Here is an 18,299-nt window from a genome sequence, read left to right on the forward strand (position 1 = left end):
TGAAAATACCCTACTTTCTTAGCTTATAGAATCATATACTGCTACATAAATTTCTTGTATATTTTCTATTTTTAAAAAAACATTATGGTAATAAAATGCATTGTATTTCTATCTATTAATATTTTAATTGAATAATTTCATTAGAGGAAGTGCAAATATAATTATCGATTTATCATCATTCCCAAGTATCAATTTGGTGCATTAGTTCATATTTGATGAATGCGTGAATGATTTTGTAACCTGTTAGAGTGACTCTTTGTATTTTAAATTGTTGGAAATAAAGTTATCATTCCCATGGTGTATATATATAATTAGTTCAGTGAGACTGTTGATATACCAGCATTAACTGATGCTTATAAGGGCACATGATGAAATGATTATTTTGCCATTTGAAAATGCTTTGTCCAAATTTTTTCACAATTGGTTATATCCGTTTTGATTATTAATGTTAACACTGCTGCATGCATGCATTTGTGGCCAATATTTTTCTGATTTTCTTTGAATATTTCAACGTTTACTTCTTTTTGTCATAAGTGTCCTTATCTTTGTAGCCAGTTACATAACCTGAATTGTCAACAACGTTTTCTCGTCCTTCCAGTCCTTTCCCTTTTCCACTTTCATCAAAGCGCTCTTTGTGTGCCCCTGTGTAAAGTGATGTGTCTGTGAGTCTGTCCACGCCACCACTTTTAACAGCTTGCTGTAAAAGAGAGAAAATTTAATTATTCTTTCATGTTTATAGTACTTATTCTTTTTCTTACCTAAAGTTGTATGTTTTATGACTAGCAAGTCAAATGTAATCAACTACACCTACATTCAGTAAATATGCAAAACATTTAGTAATGACAGATCTCATGTTGTGTAATTTGCAAAGAGTTTACCGTTGTCCCAGAGGTTCCAGGTGTACCACAGTACGTAAGCTTGTCCTTCAAAGATTGTGCGTTAATCTTTTTCGTCTGAGCCAAATCCTCCAAGTATTTTTCAAATATTTGGAAGTCAATTGTGCGAGATCTAAAAATATAAGAAAGAAGTCATGATTTTGTAATGGTCAATTTGAAATCCTGAAATAGTCATTCACCACGTGTGAACCTCATGCCTTTCACCACTGACGAGGGGGTATCATGGACGTTTAATTATTGCTTATTTAATTATGTCTTGCTAAAAACTAATTGAGATATTTTTTATTATTATTTTTTCTTGTTATTGTAAAGTGGTGAAAAATAAGTGATTTAGATCTAGATTTAAACATCTGATGTGAGTTTGTATCTTTTATCTCAGCTGGTAATATTTATCAATTTCAATGCCAGCATACATCTAACCTGCAAGGCGCCGCAAGGGCGTGTGGCGGGGGTGTTAGGTCACCACCCGTAAAAAGGAACAATACCATATGCAAAATCAAAAACATGGAAAATTACACCCACAGTGGCGCACACACTCATGCAAAAATCCCTCCATCCAACACTCATGCAAACACATACCATAACCCAACAAACAACTGCACTTCAGGATGTGGCGCGCAAGCCAGGACACAACAAGCAAGAAGCCGAAACTCTACCACCACATAAACAGGCAACGCAAAACACTCTACCCCCCGAGGAGACTGTGAAAGGCAGGGAATACGACCCAATGTTGCAGGTAGCAGGCGGGTCCCCCCCCCCCCTGCGGAGAGGGAGGAGGGATTGAAGGGGAGACTTAAAATTAGACGAACAGAACACTAATGAGGACATTCGGTGAGATAAGGTTTTGACAACAAAACACATGAGGCTAGTGATTGAGCATGAAATTGAGTAGAACTAATTATTCCGTAGATGCTGAGGGTGGCAAGTGGAATTTTTGGCATCTATAACCCTGCAGTTGCTATCCCGTATTGTCCGTGGGAAGAAGGAGTCCTTGAGTCTACTAGTTCTGGCATCTATTTCCCAAATTTCATATACATGATGCAAGTGACCAGTAGGAGTAAGTAGGGGTCCTTTTTGATATAAAGAAGTGGAATGCTGTATTACACGCACCCTCTTTCTTTGTCTTTTGGCATAGTCTCATCTTTTGAATAGATGCATGTGTTATCGAACAGACATACGATGTGTGTACAAACATGTTACGGGCAAGATTTCAAGAATTATGAAATGTCTACATAATTTGGAATATTCGTCATATATCTAATAACTCTTTTTTGGATAATGAATATTTAGTGAACGCCCGAAGCAGAACCCCGAAAGATAACTCCATACCTCACTAGAGATTGGAAATTACCAAAGTAGGCTTTTTTTTAAAAACTGCTAATCTACAACCTTTGTTAGATCACCTAGGGCATAGGATAATTAGGATCAATAAATATGCAGGATAAATTTTATCTGGCTATTTTGGTATTTTTCTTAGTAATTATCACTTACAAATGAAACTTCCATGTAAGACTTATGGTCACCTTAACAGTACTGCTATGATGGATGTCAAGTTTTCGTGATGACACACTGTTATCTGGATAGACAATGGTGAAGCAATCGAAAAGAAACTAAATCTGCAAACTGGACCCATGTTTGTATTAAGCAGAAATTCAGTTTTCAACAAAGAAATGAACAATTCTTTTGTAATTTAAGGTAAATTTTTAAAACAGTATCCTAATTGAACATCCTTGCTTTAAGGACCAAATTGTTGAACTTGGGAGATATTAGAAATAGTACACATTACCATTTTTTTGCATTGCTTATGATTTTAAACTAAAGAAAAAGTGTAAACTGAACATATTAATCGCTCCTGTTCTTTTGCATCATTACCACTGCAGTAATCAACCCAAGGGTTGGTTTCAGAGGTGAGAGTGGAACTCTCAATAATACTAAGTCTTATATAACGTGTGAAATTCATGTATCAGCCAAGTTCCTCTCCCCTCCCCAAGGAAGATATGGCACCTGGAAATACAGCTCGGGTGAAGGGCTGAGGATACCCAGGAATGAAACCTGGCATCAATGGTCAGTAGCCGAGCACTCTATAACCCCAGCAGTCCCATATCCCTTACACCTTTACAACTTTAAAAAAGATCAAATTAATGATTCGAAGTGCCCACTGTAGGATTAAAGCCTCAATCCTTCAAATCAAATCCTACTACAACACCTATTACCAAATTAATTAAGTATACATATAGCTGGAGGCCTCATGTTGCATTAAAATTGCAAGAGTTACAAAAATATCTAGGGCAAAAGGAAAGTTTTTAAGAAATACTTAGTAAAGTAGTCGAAATTATGAGCAATAAAGTACCCAAATAATATTTTTAATAGTTTTTCATTGAGATTGAAGTTCTAATATTTTTATAGTGTTCATGTTAAAGAAAGCATGTAATTGTGTGTTAATTTTAATTGAACGAAGTTACGGCCGTGAAGCAATGAAAAACGAAACAGCCGAGGCCGTAAACTTGATTGGCAATAGGTTTGTTTAAAGGGGTGGGGGAGGAATAAAACAAAGTTATAAGTGAGGGGAAAGATAGGGAACACACACTACGTAGGTCACTCGGGTTTGTTTGGGAAACAGTGACCCACGTGTACCCCAACCGCACACAAAAAATGCAAAACAAATGAGTGAGGATACCGAATTACAACCACTCCATCACTAGATGTGCTAAGGAACAACAGTCACCCTCAGATTCACACACACACTCAGGGTTTGCAAGGATATCTCCTACGCCAGGGACCCGTTTTACTCACACAGGAATGTAAAACAAATTGAAATCACAAAAGAAAAAGTCACGTTTGCAATCACTCCTTTGTGAATTGCTCTCACTTCTTCAGGGTTTACAAGGATTCCTCCTATGCCAGCGACCCATCAATCGCACAGATGAATACAAAATTATAAGACGGATCTATGCACATGTTCACTCAAGTGAGTTCGGAAACGGGGACCTGTGCAAATCACAAGTACTCAATCGTTCAGGGTTCATTCCTCCTATGCCAGGGGCCCGTCTACTATCACACAAAAACAAATCAAACGGATGGACACAAGTTCTCGCTCATTCACTCGGGTGTGTTCAGAAACGGGGACCTTAAATATTTTTTCCCAAAGAGGTGAAACTTGGCGGTGAATAAATGTTGGCTTTTAACTGCAAGGGTCAGTAACATAGAAATTTTTAAATATGATGGATTTGGCATTTTCCCGCAGCTGATACAGACGTTCCCGGGGCATATTAAACGTCTCTCCATGGTCATGAATGAACATGACATAAGAAGCCTTGAGTAGTCACCACCCAGAGATGCAATAGCCAAGCTGCTCTTCGCAAAATGTGGGCTCCAAAAAACACGAGAACTTAATGGAATATCTATGAAGTTCTCATAGGTTCCAATTTCCTCATCCAAACTTTTTTCACTAGGCCGCTTTATGCTAGTTGGGGCATAGAAATACAATGCTGTGTAGCCTAGCACTATTAAAAAAATAATTGTGACTTTTAGATGGAAACAGGAAGCCGAAGCTTGAAAACTCATGCTTGCATGCGTCCCTACCCCCCATTTACATCATTATGTTTTGAGTGCAAGGGAGGTAAAGAGTTTCCTGGCGAAATTCTTTTAAATTGCAAGAAAGGATATATGAAACCTTTAAAGTGCCACACTGTACTCTGGATTAAAAAGTTGATTTATTAAAATAGATTGTCCAATTGGTGGGTAGTTACATGTAGGCATTGGAAAACTTAAAAGATTCAAGAAAAGGCACCACAATTTGTGGCACTTGCCTGCTCAAAGCCGACGTTTTGGAGGGAAGGTGTGGCGAAGGGTAGAGCCAGGGCCTACACTTGTTTAGGTGCTATTGACCCTGCAGAAGGCCAGTGCCTTGTTCAGGACAGTTTGTGACATTGTGCCTTTTGCATAAATGCATATGCTGCCATATTTCAAATCATTGTTATAGTTTCGTTACCTCTTTTGTAACCTTAATTGGAGTAGAGAAGGTATATGTGTGCCAAAGTCATGAATTAACTCTAATTACAACGTATGAAGTTAGTAGTCAGTGTTTTCTTTTATAAGTTTAAAAACCTACCACAAGTCTCATGTTTATGTGAGTGTTACCTTGCATTTGTTGTTGTGTCATATTTTCTAATGTCTTTTAAATAAGACTTCTTCCTGTACATTAAATTATTTTATTTAGATCTGTAATGAACATTTATAAGAATAGTTGAGGAAAAAAGTTAAAGCTCTAAGCCCAGCATAAGGCCCGCATCTTTTATTGATTGCAAAATATCGGGATGCCTGTATAGATGAAATTTTGTAATCAAGCTACTGGTTGTGATAGTCATATCATTAATATAATTTTTTTAAATTTTATCATTCCTCTTTTATAATTGTATCTGCAAAGGAGAATAAAATTATTATTTCTACCATATGCTTTTGATAGTTCCTAATTTCAAAGAATGGTAAGATACATTAGTAAGGATGCCACAAATTATTATCAGTAATCTAAGGTAGCTTTTGGATGGACACAAGTTACCAAACTACAGCGACAATTCCTTTGCCTATCCTATGAAAACACAGACTGACATCCACAGTACAACAAGCTCCTCTTCGACTCCACATACTTCCCTCATTCCATCCAACATCCCTATCCTCTTCCTACAGCATCCTTGTTTGCCCCACATTCTCCTCCCTATCACAGTCTTCAACATCCCATCCGCAGTCAAAATGTTCTGCATCCATCTTTCCTACTCCCTATTAATTTCTCCCAGCAATCCCCTCTTCTCCCCCACCATGCCTAGCAATTTCTCTCGTGTGTCCACTTCACCTTGTCCATACTTCCAGTATTTCCATTATTTTCCAGTAACCTGTAAGCCACAGCTAGGGTGTGTCTCAGGGGGTGAATAAACACCAGACTAATTTTGACCCGAATATTTTTACCCCTACCATGGTCGGACGATGTTATTCTGATCCCTTATCATTCGTGCAAAAAATGATATCTTAAATATATCCGTTATGCACTTGACCTACCTAATTTTGTCGACATGATGTCTTCTGCCGTAGAATGATGTGCTAATAATACATTTTCAACATCATTGCTAAAAAGACATCCTTCCAATTTGTGCCAGAGATTTGATCTATAATTTAAACTTTTGCTCTGAGAGTGATTCTCACTTCTCCACATCCACATTTCAAAAGACTTCAATCTGCACTTACCATCATGCTTCAATGTCCATGTTTCTGCTCCATACAAAACCACATACCATGTCAAAGTTTTGACAAGCCGTTTCTTAGCATCTCTACTAAATGTCTCCATCATCAATTCTTTTCTTCTTTCAAAAGTTTCTTAGCCTAAGACAATTCTTTATCTTACATCCATACTATGGTGATCATTTTGGTCCACAGAATTTCCAAGATAGATAAACTGTTACTCCTGCTAAAGTTTATGAACTCCTATTTAAATATTCAACTTAACCTTCCCCTTTCTCAAAAATTGGATGACATTTGTTATGTTTACATTTATTCCCATCCTATGTCTGTTGCACTGCATATCAAATTCACTCAGCAGTGCTTGCAACCCCTTGGCTGACTGGCAAACTAAAGCTTAATTCTCTGCAAATCTAACTAATTTTATGAATTCTCCATTGACAATTATTCTTATCACAAGTTCCTCTCTTGCCTTTTTATCCATTTCCTCCTCGAGTAAGTTTAAAAGCACATGTAAAAGTGGACACCCCAACCATTCCCCTTCCTAACACTGCCCATCCAGACTCTCCATCCACCACGTACACTTGAGCTGTCTTGAGACATGTACGGGTCGCAAATAAGTCTCTTATGCCTTACATCTACTCCTATTTTCTGCAATACATTCATTGATTTTACCTGATCCACTCTATGAAATACTTTCTTGAAATCTACAAAACAAAAAAATACATCCTGATTGTATCCTAAAATCCTCTCTGTTAGTGACCTCATTACTGCAATTACAAAGCACTTGTCTGTCCCCTCCCTGAACCCGTATTAATTATCCCCATTTAAACATTTTCCCTGCTCTAGGTCCTCTTATTGATGATCTGGGAATAATTTCAGCTCCCTACAAAGTCTACCTTTTCTGTAGTCCTCACATATATCTGCCTTAACCTTCTTTGGAATAGGACCAAACACTGATCTCACAAAGTCTCCCGACCAAAATCCTCCCTCATTAATGATAACAATTAGTCCATAAAATCTCTTCCTCCGACCTTTTGCTACACCTAGTACCAGTTCCGCGGGAATATTGTATGCCCCTACAGCATTATTTGATTTCAATTCTCTTAATGACCTTTCTATCTCACCATCAAGTAAGCTAGGACCTAATCTGTCCTCATCGACATCATATTTTCTTTCTATGTCTAGCCTTGCTGGCCTACTGTCTTTAACATACAATGGTTTTATATATTCCTTCTGTCTCTCTTGAATCTTCCCTAGTTCAATTTATACTTCCTGACAGTGCTTTCACATTCTTGTTTGGTGCATCAATTTCACCCTTCCTCTGCAAACATTCCATATCCTAGCACTGAGTCTTCCATCATGCTTCTTTTGTTCATGTGGCTTCCTGCTGCAATTGATTATTCACCTCTATACTTCCTTCTGTGTAACTCTGTTTTTATATTTTTCCATTCATTCTTTGATATATCTTGCTAATTACCTCTTCCATTATCCATGGTTTCCTTTTCCCATTTCCTGTTCCAATATAACGGCTTTCAATATTCCTTTTTTGATACTATAATTCCCAGCTCTTCGTCCTCATTCATAATTTTCTCTAAAGCATGCTGATTCTCCTCTATTGTGCTTCCTATTAATGCTTCCACTTCATTTTTATTAACTTATGATATGAGTAAGCTTTTTCTCATCTGAAACTGTGCATTAGAATCACGTCCTTCCTAAACCATTGCCTAAATATGAAATAGTGTAACGGATATTCTTCTTTCATCCCCAGGAATTTTCTGTGCATATATACTCATTTTTTGCTGTCTAATCCAAGTGTTTGTAATAATTAACCCGTCTTCTGCAGAATTGAATGGCTTTCTCCCCATGGTCATTTCTCATCCATATACTGTAGTCCCCTAACACCATTTCTTTCTTTGACTGCTGACATTTTAAATCATCCAAATACTATAAAATATTTCCCTCCAAGACATACATCCTATAACTGATCATGTACCCAATCAATCTCTTCCTCCCTCAGATTCTCTTCACTCCTCACTGGATCTTTCCCCCCCCTCCCACTGTATAACAATCAGTACATATCACTCTAGTAAACCCAGCAAGGGCTTTCCAACTTACCTCGCACAGCCGTAAAATATCTACATTTCTTTTACCCATCTGTCTATAAATATTTTCTAATTTTCTTGTCCTCAACCTCATCCTAACATCAAAGTCCTTATTCTAACTAATTTGGTCATCTTCTATGCCGCTACTTTCCCTTTGCAAATATTTTGTGAGATTACAACCCCATAAGCCTTGCCTCTCCCACTGCCAGATAAAACTCATTGCAGAGTGGGCCAAGTCCCATAGTTGCCAGAACTCATTTTCTTTATAATGTTTATCATAAGTCTTGGGAATGGTAATTTGGAAGGTTTCCCATTGCCTTCCTCAATAGTGTTTTTAACATGGCATCACTCAATAGTATTCCCATTGGGGTCATATGCTTTTGCAGCTGCCTCACTGACATATAAACACTGGAATATCTTTCGTCTGGCTCCTAAACTTCAATCTAGCTGGCATGAGTGACCCGACCAGGAGCAATTGTCATTTCTCTTACCAGCACCATTCTAGGGGTCATTAGAATGCACAAGCCCTTCCACCACATCAGGGTTTGTATTCCATTTATTTATTTTAAAACATTATTCACATACAGCAGTAGCACCATTTTACAGTGAAAAATATAACAAACATGAAAGAGGACAAAAGACAATAACAGCATAACAATTATCAACGAGAACCGAGCATGGACCGAGGAAAAATTAAATTTATTGAAAGGTGGGATAAAGCTTGGGTGGTGAAATTGTTGCATGATAAATTAAAAGGATCGACAGTGTGAGGGAGTGAATTTAGAACGGAGGAGAGGCGAAATTAAGGTGAGCACTTGGTGAGAGATATGCTAGGAATAGGTATGGAGTGGGTGGATGGAGTAGGTACCCTGAGGTTGAAGAGGGAGAGCAGTTCAGGGCAATCAATAGTAGAGTTTAGGGTGTTGTGGAGGAGTTTTAAATCAGTTTTAAGTCTGCGGCTTTGGGGAATTAAAGAAGAGGGTTCTTATTAGTGGCATCCCCATGAGAGGGATGCCACTAATAAGAACCTGAGATAAAACGAATTTGAATTTTTGGGACAGGAGCCACAGTTGACAACTTCCACTAATTATTTTACCTGTTATCAAGGATACATGTTCATTGTCTGCCAATGAGTAGCTGTTTTTTTAAATGTTCCTTGCTCTTGCAATGTCAACTATTTTTGGGTTTTACATTATTTGGACATGCTTTTTCATTTTTATATTAAAATATAATTTTTCTTGGACTATGTAAAGTAATGCAATGAACTCATTATTTTACTTCAATTCGAAATTTATCAACATCAAAATTAATCGTTTTGTGATTAAAATGTGGTCTTCCCACAGCCTCAGTAACTCTCCATTAAGCATGTATTATGTGCTCCCAAATTCCATTTAATGTTCTATCTTTTGACCGTAATTGAATACTATTTCCTAATATCTATTTTGTTGTTGCCTTCCTTACTGGAAGCTATGCATTTTAGCGTTACTTTCCTGCTGTAATTAGTGCTGAGTATTTCTTTCTACTTTTCATATATGCTTCTCTCTAAGCTGGTTTCATTATATCTTTTTTATATTTATTTTGGATATTGTGATACTTCCTTATTATTTTCCATCCTCGGTTTATTCTGACTACTAGTTACCATTTGTAGTAATTATTTGCTGCCTTTGTCTATGACTGTAGTATCAAACACACATGAGATGTCAATAAATGAATCAATGCATTAAACCATAAACAATTCCGGTCTTTTTTAGCACATTGTCGGAAGAACCATTACTAAACCTTGGTCATGAATGGGAAACACTGTTATTTTGAAATAATAATACACACACACATACTATTACATAAGCACATACATACGAGGGGCAGTCAAATGAAAACCGAACCCGCCATAACACACAGTCCGTGCGAACGATGGCAACACTGTTGTTACGTATCGATACGGCGATTGCAATGGTTGGAGAATTGCAGTGACATATCACAAGCGCACACAGTTGTTGGGCTATGTGTTTGTTCGTTTAGCTGCAGAAATGGAGGCAAGCAAACAAGCGCAGAGAGGTGTGGTTCGTTTTCTGGTGGCTGAGGGTGCTGGAGTTCGCGGAATTCATCGTCGCATGTCAGCTGTGTTTGGCGAACACTGCATGTCCCTGACGAGTGTACACGAGTGGCATAGGAGATTCCGAGAAGGGCGTACGTCGCTGCTGGACGATGCGCGCCCAGGGCAGGCCCACCGAGCTATTTCCGCCGATGTGATAGGACTGATTGATGACCTTATCCGTGAAAACCGACGAATCACAGAGGAAGAAATTCGCGTTCAGATCGGTATTAGCCATGGCTCCGTGCATGCTATTATCAAAGACCACTTGAATTTCCACAAAGTTTGTGGTCAATGGGTTCCGCAGCAACAACAAGATTGAATGTAAAAAATTACATGTTCAAACAAATCACCCAGCAGTTTGAAAGTGCGTTTGTGAACTGAGACAATGCATTCTTACCCCTACGTCTGTTGCCGACGGTGAGGAGACTTCATAGTTTTTGTGATCTCAGATGATCGCGTATGATCTTGTTGTAATATTGTTTTGATTTTGTAACGGCGCTATTAGAAAATCACTCATTTTTGTAAACCTTGTTTATATTACTTAAATTAAAAAATCGGTGAAAAGGAAATAAAACTAATACTTTACTCACAGGTTAATTTAAGGTGATTTAATTTAAGACATTTAAAAAATGTTAAGATCCGTGATAACCTATAGCCTTTAATTAAGTGTCAATAATGGAAATATTACATTTTACTAAATCGTTCATTAAATACGATTGTGAAGGGCAAGTACCGATGAAAACTGAATTAAATGTATACACATATAAGAAGTGGCCTTGTATTTTGGGCAAATTTCTTGTTTAGTTTTTCTCAGCTTAAAAGATATAATTAATCACTAAAATTAACAATGTCCCCTGATAATCCGGCTCTGCACGTTTGCTTCATTTCATGCGTAAATCTGACCGATGGCATACGCTATTTACCGTAAATGTCATAAATGTACTTGGCTGTGTATGTACCTATATGTTACTGTTAGAGTACCACCCGAGACGTTTGTGATGCCTACACTCCAATGTCTGATTGTTAATGAAACCAGACCTCTCCAAATAAATAAATGAAAAGCATGAAATACAACAAATAAAAGATGATTTTTAAAAAATAATGCCTTCTGCCCTTTACGAAGCACATGTGAAAGTATTCATAGTTTGGTTAGACAATTAATTGAAGCGACTTGGTTACAATTTAGATTATACTGGGTTACTGTAAGTAATGCTAAAATAGACTACGAGTAATATCAAACGTACTTGAACTTATTGAAGCAAATCCCAGTGTCCGTAGTCGTAATCTTTTTTCCATCAATTACTTTGGCTTGCTTCATCCATTTATCACTTTGGGTCAAAGAAATTGTTGTTCCATTGGATTTAGTATCTCCGAATTTCGAGAATGCAATAAACTGTTCTTTAAGGGTTGGTTCCGTAGATCCTGCCATGATTGCTTCCAATTTCGATAGAGGCTTTCACATGGTACTTCCGTAGTAACCCTTGTGAACATAAACGAGACGTAACGAAAACAGACTAGAATAGCTCTCAAAAGTTGTCATAGTGATTTCTATTCAATATGAATATAATTAAGTTATCGCGTTCGTTTTTTCGGACCAATTTCTAAATCTTATGCACCCAAATAGGTAAAGCGTTGGAAAAAATAATAAAAAGATTTTTATACTGAACAGACTACTAATTTGGAATATGAAGCTACTACACTCTCAATAGGAGCGTCATCACCTGGTCGCATTTTTCGAAATATTACCACCTAATATAGGACCATTATGTTATTGCTTTAATCACCAAAAGCCGGTTCAGCATGGTTTCGAATTAAGCAAAAATATGTACGTCAATTTCGTTTGTATGCATCACATGGAAAACAGGTTATTTACATTATGGAGGGATGTATTACAAACAAAATTTTAGACTTTAATTTACATGGCGAACAAAATTCATCCACAGATTACAAAGGTTTAATAAGAAAGTATGCCTTACGATTATGCTTAAAATCATTTGAAGGAGATGCTTTCAAATCCAGAAGAAGCATATTAAAACATTTGGCTCCTTGGTTGTATGGTCCTTCACCACTCAAATTAGACGATCTTGCCTCAATGTCAATGTATGTCAAGTTAAGTAAGTGTAACATGAATATGTATAGATGGTTTTGTTCGTATAGATGCATGTTTTTATTTAAAAAAACTAAATTAGATTGTATACATAAAGAGCAGCCAGTGATGTTATTCGCAGTACATGAAAACGAGGCCTTCAATAGTGTCTGAAAGGGAAGTTTGAGATGACTCTTATGGACTGTTTGTGCACTTAAAAAATCTTATGGCTTGAGCTACCCCAGACTATAATGCCATATGATAATCAAGATTGATAATTTAAATAATAAAAACATTTTAGGACATTAAAGCTAGTTCTACAATACAAATATCTCTGCCGAAAAAGGGTTTTTTTAAGTTCAGATTTTAAGTTGTAAATACATAAGGACAATTTTAGATATGATTCAATTTGAACACCCAAAAAATTCGCTTATGCTTTTGTTTCCATGCTAATATGGAAAGTTAATTATCAAATGTATATTCAGGTTTGGCATTTTTCTTTAATTTTCAGATAATTTAGCATCTTAAAGTTCTGCCTTTCCCTACCTTACCTTGCCCCTGCATCAACCCTCCTGTTTCATCATTATTTGCTGTTTAAATGATGTAGTATCCTCTCATGCCCTGTCTCTTGCTTGAGCCCTCCAAACTCACTCACTCTCATCTCATCGATGATTGACATTGTATACAACTTATATACTAAAAATGGCCCTAAATGTAACTAATTTTAATGGGTATATAGTTCCAACGTTCAGAATAATATGTGAAGGTAAGGATGCCAGATCCTGCACTCATGAAAGGAGGGCATTTACATGTTTTGGAGTGAGAAAAAGAGGACTACAAGCTTGAGTTAAAAAAAAGAACAAATCTGTTATGCAAATAACAAAACCACATTTACTAATGTTTAGGATTAGTAAATTCATATTGTCTTGAGAAATGCTTTCTTTCAATAGCTCTGGATTGCTTTTCAAATAGGTGTGAGAATAAATGCATGCCATATGTTTGAAGATGTGGCATAAGATCAATTACATTTTACATAGTTAACATAAAACCTATCCACTTGCCTTGCTCGAGAGAGAATGCTCTTCCTACAGTTTCATTATGAGGAAGAATCGCAAAGAATAACTAGGCAACTTTCTACAATTCTGAATACACTCAGTATTTTTAATTGCTAAAATATTTGGCTCAATTTTCAAGTACAAACATGCTTTTAGTCTCAATTATTTATTTGATCCCCAAAAAAACACTCTTACATAATTAATTTCAAAGGACCTATTAATCAATTTGGCAGGTTTTCCTTGGGGCAGAAATTAAGCTATCAAGGAGGAAACATATCTAAAGAATCCTTTGATGCTTAGAAATAGTGAAAGTCATCTCATCTTGCTATTAGAAGGTAACTGTCTGTATTTAATCTCAAAAAACTCATAAGATTTCCAAAGCTCTTCAGCTCAAAGTCACTGGTAAATGTTAAAAACTACGTTCTTTAAATTAACTTTCTGAAGTTCAGCAGAATCCAGAAGACAATTGTTCATAATATGTGCTGAGCAGCCCAAAACAATCACAGTCTTGTTAAGCAATGATGTCTTTAATTTTGCAAAGATATACGAGGGTCATCCGGAAAGTAGTACCCGTTCGTGAAATAAAGACACAAAAGTAAATATTAACAAACATAAAAAATTTTATTTGAAAGAGGATACTTTAAACTACTTCTCAACATAATCTCCAAGCAAATTAAGGCATTTGTCATAACGTGTGACAAGTTTCTGTATTCCTGCTGCATAGTCCTTCGCCGCCAGCTCATTGAGATACGCGAGGGACCCATCTTGCACAAATTTTTGCATAATGCAGATGGTGTTTAACAATTTCATGAACAATTGTTCGAGAAACATTGGGAAAATGCTCACAGATGTCATCAATTGTGACGCGCCGATCGTTCCTCACGAATTCGTCAACTGAGCTCACCAGTTGGTCTGTAATGACAGACGGTCTCTCCGAACGCTCATCGTCGTGTGTGTTCCCCCTCCCCATGTTGAAGTTGCGACACCACCGCCGAACAGACGACTCGTCCATTACATTGTCTCCATACACCTCCTTTAATTGGCGATGAATATCACATGGGCGAACGTTTCTTGCATTGAGGAATTTAATCACTGCCCTCACTTCACAACTGGCGGCGTTCTCAATTTTTTTAAACATTGTAAACAATCACAGAAACAACACAGGCAATGCTAGCGTCACGCAACTTGGCTCAGAGAAGGCAGACAAGCCACTGAAGCTATCTGACCTCGTCCAGCGGCTACTCGCGTCGTCAGCACTTCATGCGGCACGAACGGGTACTACTTTCCGGATGACCCTCGTATCTATTTTTTATATCCCTTCTTCATTTTGTTTCAGCCCCCCAAAACATTTAATGATCATTGTCCTAATGGGGAATGAAACAATTTCTTTCAAAGGTTTCTTTAACATATAAAGAAATAGTGTCTAGCCTCACTAGACATTTCCATTATTAAGTTTTGCATGAAACTCTCCTTCGTTAACATTAGGTGATGTAATAATGACATGAAAAAATTTTCAGAACCATGATTACTTACAGCAATTGAGTCCCCTTAGAATGCAATTTCAAGAATGGAAGTCTAAAGTTTCTTTTTATCCTCATAATGAAGGAATTCCACAAAGTTAAACTTGAAACTGTTATGTTAATGCAATTTCATTTTAAGTTTAATAACTTTAAGGGCGTGATTGGTAAGTTAGAAGTTCAAAATGATTTCTCTCTCTTGGTACTAGGGTGGGAAAATCCTTTTCCCATCCATGAATAAAAAAATACACTTTTTAACATGACAACTGTGCAATTCACTGATTTATAACTGCCTTGATGTTTAGCAGCATGAAAAGAATAAGTAACCTTTTGACACAGTCTCCATTATTTATATGCTTAAAGTTGGTGATATTAAATATAACAATAATAAAATGTGACAAAATAAATAATACATAACAATGACAATGAATAGGAGAATTCAAACTGCTAAAAAAAGGTGGATATTATAGCATTAACTTAGTTTGTTTATGAATTTTCTGAATGGGAAACCTTGTGAGCCCCATTATGTAAGTGTTTTGCTAATTCCACATTTTATATGGAATTAACAAATTTTTCAGTTCTTTCAAATTGCTTTATTTCTGCTTGGAATGTATTTGATGATACACACATTATTCCTTATTCAATACTAGCCATGAATACCCAGACTCTAATTTACATACGAAGAAAGTGTTTATTCAATTTTGGCAAAAGGATAGGGAGTAGGGCAAATGAATCCTTGGAGGAAGATCAGTTTGGGTTGAGGAAGGGGTGAGGTACGTGTGATGCCACTGCAGTAATGAGATCACTAATCGAGAGGAATATAGAATACAATCAGGATGTATTTGCCTGTTTCATAGACTTCTGAAAAGATATTTGATAAAGCAAATCAGGAAAACTAAAGTATATGTTGCAAACAATAGGAGTAGATTGGAGGGATAGGAGGCTAATTTGGAGCATGGACATGTCTCAGACTGCTCGGGTGCCAGTGGGGGATGGAGAGGGCAAGTGATGGGCAGCATTGGGAAGAGGAGGGAGGCAAGGTTGCCCATTATCACCTGTGCTGTTCAACGTACAAGGTGTGTTCAAAAAGTGAAGTGACTCTTCAAATTTCGTGGGCAACATACATATGATATTTTTGCTAAATACAGCATATTTAGTTTGTTAGTGACGGATACAAATGTTAGATATGCTTTGGTGTGCTTGGCAATTTTCTGCTATTAAAAAAATGAATCAAATAATTTGCATCAAATTTTGCATGAAAAAATAGAATTAGGTGCTCTGAAACACTTACATGCATACGGTCAGTCTGCTGAGTAAAAAAGGTTTATAAGTGGTACAAGCTCTTCCAAGATGGCCAAGAAGATGCCATGGTGAACCTTGCTCTGGATGCCCCAGCACGTCAACAACAGATGAAAACATTGAAGCAATGAAGAAAATTGTTTCAAAAAATCACCAAATTATTATTAAAGAAGTTGCTAAGAATTTTGGCTTATTGGTTGGCTCATGCCATGCAATTTTTTCTGATGCTTTCGGAATGAGATGTTTGCCAGCGAAATTTGTTCCGAAACTGCTTAATTTTGACCAGAAGAACCATCGCACAAGCATTGATCAGGAGCTCTCGAAGGACGTAGATGATGATCCTGATTTTCTCAACAGGATCATCACTGGTGACAAACCATGAGTATATGGTTATGATGTCAAAACCAAACCCCATTTGTCCCAATGAAAGAACCCAGGAGAACCAAGATTGAAAAAAGCACGCCTAGTTCAATTAAATGTCAGGTTTTGCTGGCAAAGTGCATCAGGAGTTCTTACCACAAGGTTGTGTGGTCAATAAGAAGTATTACCTGGAAGCTCGTTTTGCGCCATTTGCCAGAAGCATTACTAAAAAAAATATCCAGTGTTGTGGAAAAACAATTTATGGCTTTTGCATCACAATAATGTACCTGCTCACTCATCGTTGCTTGTTAGAGATCTTTTGGCCGAAAACAACACCAAAATCATGCCTCAGCCATCACATTCACTGGATTTGGCCCCCAGAGACTTTTTCCTGTTCCCAAAACGGAAGAGACCTATGAAAGGATGGAGATTTCCAAACATAGAGGAGATAAAGACTGCATCGCTGGAAGAGCTCAAGGCTATACCAAAAAGTGCTTGGTAGAATTGCTTCGAGGATTGGAAAAAGCATTGGCACAAGTGTAGTATATCTGGGAGGGATAACTTTGAAGGGGACAACTTGAATATTTCAGAATGAATACATATTTTTTCATAAAAATATAAAGTCGCCTTACTTTTTGAACACACCTCATTTATATTGAGGAATTGATTCAAGAAGCATGGGAGGAGCTGGAGACAGGAATTAAAGTTGGCGGGGAATTTATATAATCAGTTAGGTTGCTGATGACTATGCTCTAGTTTGTCGGTCAGCCCAGGGTTTGAAAGCATTGCTGAGTGAAAAGGAAATTCAGTGCGATGCATATGGGATGAGAATAAATGTAAATAAAACCAAGGTTAAGCAGTTTTCCCAAATGAGAAGGCTACGTTAAACAGGAGGGCAAAAACTAGAGTAGATGGAAAAGTTTACGTATCTCAGAAGTGTTTCAGACCAAAATGATTACAGTAGTAGGGACATAAGAAGAAGAATTGCATTAGGCAAAAAAAAGGCTTTCACAAGCAGAACAGAATTGATGACAGCGACTTTTGAGTAAGGATATTAAGAAAAGCTTGTTAAAACTTTGATATGGAGCATGGTTATGTACGGCATGGAAAAAGTCATTGAAGCAGGACAATAGGTGCGGATTAGAGGGTTTTGAGATGTGGGTGTGGAGGATGGAGAGAATCAACTGTCACGTAATCCCCAATACAGACTGAAAATTCATTTAACAAGATGAATTGCATGGTCAGGGCATTGATACTTGCTTATGACCGTAACCATATCCCGTTTCATTTTTTATCTCCAGGGCCATGGCATCGAGGGCATCTACTGAAGACGTTAAATGGAACTGTTTATACTTCTTTTATTGCTTGAAGATAACATCTTTATTTTGAGTGAAATTGTATGCTCCATTTAAGAATAAAGCTGATTTCCTTTCTCGATTAAAACGAAGTTTCCATATTTAATACATCAGAAATTTTGAAATATTTTGCAAGAAAATCCCTTGAAGTTTTTTTGGGGAGAAAATTGGTACAAAGAGGGACCAATTTCTTTTTCCCCCAAGTGCTCTTTCCTGGGTTGAAAAGTATCAAACAGTGGGTGATCCCATTCTCTCATTTTTGTAAATGTGGTAGCTATAATTCCACTTGAAGTTTACTTAAA

At 37.1% G+C, this 18,299-nt stretch overlaps 1 protein-coding gene across 1 annotated transcript; it reads right to left on the reverse strand.

The window, feature by feature from the left end:
- Positions 1-177: 177 nt before the first annotated feature.
- On the reverse strand, positions 178-11,779 carry LOC139699828 (tubulin polymerization-promoting protein homolog). The gene is made up of 3 exons (XM_071598260.1): positions 11,570-11,779; positions 879-1,008; positions 178-697 (listed from the first exon to the last, which is right to left on the reverse strand). Exons 1-3 carry the CDS (start codon positions 11,752-11,754, stop codon positions 515-517), a joined length of 498 nt encoding a protein of 165 aa, XP_071454361.1. The 5' UTR covers positions 11,755-11,779; the 3' UTR covers positions 178-514.
- Between the last annotated feature and the right edge of the window lie 6,520 nt (positions 11,780-18,299).

This window comes from Hetaerina americana, unplaced genomic scaffold (genome assembly GCF_022747635.1).
Source record: "Hetaerina americana unplaced genomic scaffold, ioHetAmer1.1.p SCAF_92, whole genome shotgun sequence".
Lineage (NCBI taxonomy): Eukaryota > Metazoa > Arthropoda > Insecta > Odonata > Calopterygidae > Hetaerina > Hetaerina americana.

Bases quoted from the DNA above. Each gene is read 5' to 3' on its own strand.
- LOC139699828 (XM_071598260.1), bottom strand. From the start codon at position 11,754: ATGGCAGGATCTACGGAACCAACCCTTAAAGAACAGTTTATTGCATTC. The intron at 1,009-11,569 runs GTACGTTTGATA...TTATATTTTTAG, and splicing joins ATTTGCTTCAATAAGTTCAA to ATCTCGCACAATTGACTTCC. The intron at 698-878 runs GTAAACTCTTTG...TCTCTTTTACAG, and splicing joins CTGGAACCTCTGGGACAACG to CAAGCTGTTAAAAGTGGTGG.